General features: G+C 39.5%; 2 protein-coding genes across 2 annotated transcripts in view; both read right to left on the bottom strand.

Annotated features, from left to right (window-relative positions):
• The window catches only part of kctd2 (potassium channel tetramerization domain containing 2), a 111,650-nt gene that overhangs the window by 33,927 nt on the left and 69,593 nt on the right, over positions 1–8,130 (bottom strand). The window lies entirely within an intron of this gene.
• Positions 4,118–8,103, bottom strand: tex47 (testis expressed 47). The gene is made up of 9 exons (XM_071926847.2): positions 7,975–8,103; positions 7,468–7,540; positions 6,664–6,767; positions 6,503–6,567; positions 5,820–5,898; positions 5,241–5,363; positions 4,675–4,859; positions 4,419–4,478; positions 4,118–4,166 (listed from the first exon to the last, which is right to left on the bottom strand). Exons 1-9 carry the CDS (start codon positions 8,101–8,103, stop codon positions 4,118–4,120), a joined length of 867 nt encoding a protein of 288 aa, XP_071782948.2.

Here is an 8,130-nt window from a genome sequence, read left to right as displayed (position 1 = left end):
CTTCATTCCTCGGGGGTGTCCATTCAGATGCCTGTCTATGGCATGCGTTGGCAGCGACCCCCAAATTTCTGTCCCGACTGAGCGTTCACTGTGAGTGTGCCAGTATGCAATGTGTTTTGGAAAGTGTGTGTGTTGTATTTGGCTAGTGTGTGATGTGTTTGGTAATTGTACTGTATGATGTTGCACTGTTGGTGTTGTTGAGCATAAATGGGAATGCATGTTCTAGACCTTAATTAGAAAATACTACCAGGTTGCAAAGAGGTTAAATGCCCAGTCACAGTTTTCACTATTTACATGGTATTCAATCAGGATATCAATCACTGAATATTTATTGTTTATACTGTACATTTTCAGAGTATATGATATGAATAACATTATAAATCAAATCATATTTTGTAACTACAGTAGAACTATAAAGATACCAATTCCTCCACATAGAATGTACTTGATCTTATCTGGGAGCTACAAAATATATGGGATACATGGTCTATGAAGTATAAGAAATGGGAAGGCACCTGCACATCAGGCAGTGGCTTTTGCAAATGCAAAAGGGCTAGCAGGGTGACTTGTACAAAAATGAAAAACCCCATGTTGATTACACATACTTATTTTGGCAGCAAGCAACGTTGCATGGGATTTTTCATTTTCCTAAGCCAAGAGACGGAGTAATTCAAATGTTAAAGAACGGGGAGCTGAATCCGGAGCAGGGCTGGAATGTGCAGGGGCGGGACAAACCGTCCTGTCTCAGTGGTTTCAGCTTTAACAAGCGTCTGGAGACTTATCCCCGGCGAGGCCCTGTCACCAGGGTGCTAGCTCAGCTGTTTGAGAGACACGTTGGAAACTTTTGAGTGAGAGCGTTTTGTGCTTTTGTGCTCAAGTGAAGAGTTATGACGTCCCATCATATCATAACAGAGAACTGAGAACCGAGAACTCTCTTGACGCACTCGCAGAAAAAAAAGGTGCTTTCTTTTTGTCTAAAAGTTGCAGCCCCAGTGACAAAAGCTTCAGCAGTGTACCTTTCTTTTTCTGACGGTGTGTAATGCAGTTTCAATCACCTTCCCATGGCAGTGAAAGCAATCTATAGGGACACTGTATGAGGATACAGATATTTTGGTCTATATTATTGAACCAGAAGCAAGTGAGATGAGATTTGCCTATGTGTATATGTGTTTATTTTGATGAGAGTATTTATACAGATATATTTCCGAATAGTTTTTACAAGGTCTGAAGAGTTGTGATTGATTCCACGACACATGACACTTGTCCGATCTGCCAATTCCTAAAAAAGCATTGAAACACGAGGGACCAGAATTTCACTGCTGTCGCATCAAAACCTTATAGCTTCAAAAACTTTTCAGGAATTGAGAAAAACAGACTTATTTTGAGAGAGTGACTACTGTGCATTTTTTTTTATCATGGCTTTTGAGTGGATTTCATGCTCCCCCTGAACATACAGTTTGAGGGAAAACATGAAAATCACCAAAACTGGAGTATTAAGGTTTTGGAACGACAGCAGCAGTTTGTTATTTGCCTTGTGGCGGGCTCGTCATCACCTGTCCAGATTTGTAAGACCTTCCTTTTGGTACGAGTCCTGAGAACATCTGTGCATCCACTACATACGGCCTGAAAGTCGCTACGCTGCTCTACCATTCTCTTTCTTTGAAATGCGATATTATTCACAGGACTATTGTAAATATAAAGCCTCTTTACATACATGTACTGTATATACTGATGGGAGAGATTTAAATATATATATATATATATACATATATATATATAAAATATTGAATGAAAAATATAAATATTGATGAACATTCTGACATTATCACATCCTGGTCCGAGCACAATATTGCCAGATTCACACGAAACAACACAAAGTAGAGTTCACAGTTATCAGCAGCAAAGTTTATATGGTAGCTCTAACGGCACTGACATAAGCTCAAGGTTAAATCTAGTTTATAGATTTGCTAAATTAGAAATGCTGATAGTGCTTGTGTTGCAGAGTCTTTGACCCCTGGAGCGTTAAGAGGAACTCTGCAAGGAAACTGCTGCATCTCTGTCTTTTGTTTCGTTTGACTCTCTAACAGCAGATAGCAAGTCTCCTCATCCCCCAACCCGACTGAGATCTATGACATCCGAATGTGACGGTCTGTTGGTTTAAAAACAAGACTGCCATTTTGTTACAAGCAGCCGCACAGTAATGTTCCCCACATTAGAGGTCATTATATCCTCCTTTCCAAAGCAATAACCCAATTCTGAAAAAAACAGTTACAGACTGTAGCTACACAAAAACAATTGCATAATGTCACAATTTCAAAATTATAATGTGCAAGAACATTCTTCATGAGCAGAAAAACAAGAGAATCAAAAGCTGTTCATTAAAATAACTGGATGATTGTTACAATTTATACTAATTAGATTTGTCTGGTTTCAGTCGATTCTGCCAGCTGAGTGAAATCAATACAGCATGAAATGCTGTCACCACTATTTATAATTTTGACAATAAAAAAAAAAAAAGCAATTCTGAAAACAAAACAATTTTTAAAAGCTGTTGTTAAAATTTGGTTGTGCCGAGGTCAATAGTCTGTCCTGTCTTCGTCTGGATTTGTGTGTTATAATGTGCTGCTCTTGGTTTAGTACAGAAGGGGCTGTTTTTCAGATCAAGGCTTGTACATACAGTATTCATCTAACACAACTTTATTAACAGTAATCCTGTCAAACAGAGACACTTGGTGAGAGACTCCAGACGCAGTTTCCAGTATTATAGTTTTTGTAAGCATGCCCTTTGAACGCAAAAATAGGAAGGCCTTTTTTGAACTGAATAGGTGGAATGTACTGGTGATAAGTGAAGATGTGCGCCTCATAGGTTGTGATACTGGGGGATCATGTGTGTTGTGGACATAGTTTCAAGTTATAGAGGGTGGAGGGGTATTTGATAAACAGTGTGTTGTGACCAGGCTTGGGGAGGGGGGGGGGGGGGGGGGGGGGGGGTTATGATTAGACATTGTCCTGTGTGAAAATCAGCAGCATGCTTTTTGACCATGCCTATGAAATATGTCTCATCTTTGGTCCTATATACATGTGCTTGTATTTATTTTTTATATGTGAATAGACAAAGAGCTTTGCAAACCTGAAGAATAATTCAGTGCTGCCCTTGACCCTTTTTTTTTTTTTAAGTCAAACTTCAACTCCCCATCTATTCTGCTAACAGTTTGTTAAAATCATTCATGATGTAATTTTCAACACTGATAGACATTTTCACCATGTATCTTCCTCGTTACATTAATACAGTAGCTTTTCAAATCCTATACAACCTTTGTTATCTATAGCATATACTGTAAGAAAATCACAACCAACTCAAATTATAGCCCACTGCCAAGAAATGGAAATTTTAAGTTGATATGATAGAAGAGACGGTGACAGGTTGTGACAAGAATAGTACGCTTGCACCTTGTCTAGTTAGTGAAATGAAATTTGATGAAAACAAATCTTCTAAATTCATACCAAAGGCACAGTTTGACTTTCCTGCCAAGCAAGGAAAACTGTGGCGTACACAGGTTTGGTTTTCCCCGTATGAGCGTTTGTACAGTAGATTACACTGTGGTGCATGCAGCCATTGCAAATACATCTTCAAACATCTTTTTTGCATAGTTTAAGTTCCAAGTAATGGGGGCCAAAATAAAAACGGAGGGAATGAGTGATCAAGGGATCTTTGTAGAAGTTAAAGGCCCTTTGTGTCAAACTGCGGTGACGCTGTGGAAGCTCTTTAAAGCACGGAGTAAAGAAGAAATGCCTTTTCTTGGACATGCTCTCTCCCAGTCACCAAGTGGAACACGGTGTGTACTGTAAGATAAGAAATAATCCTCATCCGAATGTTGAAACTATTAAAAATGTTTTTATATTATTTGGATTTTCTGTGTTTTTGCTATGAATTGTTTGTGAGAGGGAAAAATGAATGATGCTGAAAGGTCAATATATGAATCATACGGATTTATTAGACAAAACAGAAAAGGGCTCTGTGGACTAGACAATAGAACCGAGAAAATACCAGCAATATATTACACAAGTGTTGGTATAAAACTGTCCAAGTGGATCGATTTCTCTCTCCTAGGAAGCCCTAAGTCCCCAGTCCCATCCAAGGTGCCTTGGTGGAGGCCAAACATGTTCTGTAGAGGCACAAATTTGATTTACTAGATAAATCTGACAAACACTACTTGCAACGGCAACACTGAACCTCTAACATTCAGTGATCAAGTTATGTTATGCTTCATGCAAGAGAATGATGCAATAAATCCATGCAGAGAGAAATATTTAAAAGTATCATGCAGGTTAAATGGCGAGATGATGCATGCTGTATTAGTGACAGGAGTCAGATTGCATGTACAGGAGGTAGATGAAACATGCTGATGGGCCCATACCTTTGACCTTTTGGCCAAAAAACTAAACTGTGGTAGGACAGCTGCTTCCAAACACGTGTCCTTGTAAGCAGAATATACAACATACAGTACAGTGTGACTTTGTGTAGCTTTCTTGCCTTTAGCTCTTTCATTGAGTATTTGATTCATAACAGAAATGGACACATTTATCATGAAGGCGTCACAGACATCAGTAATCTATTCCTTTAAGATGAATTACTAACCGCTAACTATCTCCACTGAAATCCTTTCTCTGTTTATTCTAAATCCAAAATCCACCGGGCGGTTCCTCTTACCAGAGTCCATGACGATGTTCAGGGGGGAGTGGTAGGTCTGCAGGTACTGCTGTGGGCTCTGCAGCTCCTCTCTAACCAGCAGCTGGACTAGGACCTCCTGAGGGACCATCAGCCCTGGAGCCTCATCCAGCACTGTCCCAGGAAGAGTCTGGGAATACATTTAGACAGGAAGAGAAAATCTGATTTTTAACCTTTTCTGGTTTGGATTCATCTGTTAACAGAGCCATGAGAAGACCTGATCTGTGACAAAAAAAAGAAAATGTTATCTTTTATATCGATGGAAATTCAGATTTCAAATCTTGGATCATAGTGAGAAGGTGGAGGTAAGAATTATATAAACATCATCTAAAAATAAATTGATTTAAGCTCTGGTGGAGAGATACCCCCTACTAATGAGTTTGATAGCAAAATATCTATAAAAATAAGCCCTACTTAAAAGAAAGAGTCTTCTATCAGCCTAAGAGGCACCTGGATGACGAAGAACCACTGTTTTCCTCTACAGTATGATCCTAATGAAAAGCAAACGCACCTTCTTGGATATTTCAGGGTGTTTGCTCAGCTTGTGGAGCGCTGACAGGACAGAGCAAACCAGAGTGTCTGTGGTCTCTTCCTCAGTCTCATCCCCAAGCATCCTGGTCTGCACAGTCACCACCTTCAAACAAACAAACAATACGTCATACTCATATGCTATATACAGTATATATACACTACCAGTCAAAAGTTTGGACACATGCATTTTTCTTTATTATTACTATTTTTCACATTTTAGAATGATAGTAAAGACATCAAAACTATGAAATAACACAAATGGAATTATGCAAGTGTTAAATAAAAACTATCTTATATTTTAGATCCTTTAAAGTAGCCGCCCTTTACCTTGATGGAAAGGCAAAGGCTTTGGAAAGAAATTCATACATAGACATCAACTTCATTATTTATATTTGTCTAAAAAACACATTTCAAGCATTTAAGCATAAGCCTTCAGATCAAAATGGCTTTAAGGTAATGTGTATGTAATAATAGTGTATATACCATTTAATTAATAAGGAAAATATATGTGCCTCATTACAGCAACTTAAAAAACCAAAAGTAAAGACAAAAAGCCAACCTTGTAGCTCCACTGTTGGAACAGCCTGCTTGAAGGGCTATGTGCCACGAACACAACCTTGGGAGCTTCCAACAAGATGCTAGACAAGGGGGTAAAATTACTGAGTATGGTGCATAAAACCCCAAAAGGTCAAAGGTCAGGGACAAGGTTCTAGTATTTTGTCAGCCCAGGACCTGAATGTGAAAAATGTAGGTCCACAACTCAGTTTGGGGCCCAACCCCTTTACAAGAAACGCTGGTTCAGGGGAGAAGCCGGGTGGGGAGTCATCTTAAAAGGCATGGCCGCAATCAGAGAAAATATTCATTAGTCATTAAGCAGCGGTAATAAAACATTTAAGACTGCTGCTGTGCATTTAAGGTCTTTAAAGGCTATTTCCTGAGTGCAGGCACTCCTTTCAAGACATTACTGATAACGACCTTGGCAATATCAACAGCTCAAACAAGAGTCTTATATACACATCATCATAAGTTGTTGTCATTAGTACTGATGCTGATACTATCAGTACACACTTGAACATAACCAATGTTTGCTGCACTGGCTGTGTAAGGTGAATTTCCATGAGTCAGTGGATAAATTGAATTTTAATGTATAGTATTAGGTGGCACAATACATCACAACACATCACATTGTAGCACATTACATCATATATAGTATTTATCTGTAATACAAGGAAGTAGTTTTACCTGTCTGGCTGTTGCTGCATGTCTTTCAGGTCTTTCAGAACAGAAACCAGAACCTCACTGGAGGACTAGAAGAGAGCGAGACAAAGCAAACTTTAAGAAAGAGATCTCACATCATGAACCTTCATCGTAGATGGATGCTATGAATAGGTGTTAAAACTCACCTCAATAATATGAAGCATGCAGGATGGATAAAGTAAGAGCAGGCCTGTGATATGATCCCATTTGTATCGCCTCCGCAAATGAAGGTTCAGCTTTTCATAATGTGCTGTGCAGAAACAGGCAACAATATATCAGTTTTTAGGAACCTGGCAAATGCAGAAAATTGAAAAACTGAAGAGCCTGGATAGATGAAAGCCTCTCTCTCTTGTCAACACATACCAAACCTTCCTGCTGCTTTTATTGCCAGCTTTCTATTCTGCTCTTTTGTGGTAGAATTCCCTATGACACCAAAAGCTTTTACAAGCTCAGCCTGCAGACTCATTCACGTGTAGAGGTGTGAAAGCTATAAAAACACTCAGACCGGGTAAACAAGAAAGCCTTTTCTTGCAACTGCCTCATATTTTTGTAATACAGGATTTCATTTTCTAAAAGCGTAGGCAGAAAAGGAGCTGTGAACTGTTGGAAACTTGTTCAAATTCAACAAGGGTAAAGGCAGGCAAGTAAATTGATGTTTTTCCATATATTTTCCCTGAAATCTACTGTTGACAAATAGATTGCATGTATAAAATATGGAATATCAAAGGGGATGCCATCGCCCTTCATTCCCCCTCAAATCTTCCCCTGGCTATGAAGTATTACGAGGGTTCCATTTAACCGGTTGACCACACAGACTGATATAAAGAGTGCATTGGCCACTGAAGGGAATGAAGGAGTCTCGTCAGTGAAATGGCGATGCCTTGTAAATCCGCCATGGAATGCCCAGGCTCTTGGTCTTAAACGCTGTTCTAAGGTAACTGCTGGCTAACCTGCCAGGTCCATCCTGTCGGCGAGCCGCTGGGGGAGGCCTGCAATCACTATGAGCCGCTGTAACAGGATCCTCTGGCGGGACAAAGAGGAAGGGCATTAGAGGACCTGCTGAGTGGGAGAACAGGATTATGTATAGAGAAATGTCAGACCTCCATTCACGCAAACGTGTGCAGTCGGTTAAGGTGACTGTGCCACCATGCTCTGTGACGGATAATGCACGTACACACACACACACACACGCACACACACAAAGGGAGAATCATAGTCACAGGTGCATTCAAATTATTAGCTTACATTTCAATATCATATGAGCTGTCATTAGTTGTACATTTGCCAAATATCAGAACCTGTCAGCAAAACACCATCAAGTAGTTCAATGTGTCATGAATCTAAAGCTACTACTCAGATCTCAGAATACAAATTACATATAAGCAAAAAAAAAAATCCACATTCTGATAAACCCAGTTTTGAATTTGCTTTCCTCTTATCTGAAATATCATACAAACCATATCTTCTTGCAGATGCACAAGCTTCTCCTGTGCCATAAGCTGGTGAAATAAACTAGTCCCAGTTTCCTCTTCTTTCTCTTCCTCTACTTTCAGGTGGAGCAAATTCTGCAAGCTGGATTTCTCCATCTCTCTCTCTCACTCTTTCTCTCTCTG

This window comes from Centroberyx gerrardi, chromosome 20, assembly GCF_048128805.1.
Source record: "Centroberyx gerrardi isolate f3 chromosome 20, fCenGer3.hap1.cur.20231027, whole genome shotgun sequence".
Lineage (NCBI taxonomy): Eukaryota > Metazoa > Chordata > Actinopteri > Beryciformes > Berycidae > Centroberyx > Centroberyx gerrardi.
The sequence above is the reverse complement of the archived record's forward strand: the minus strand, read 5'-3'. Positions and strand labels throughout refer to the sequence as shown.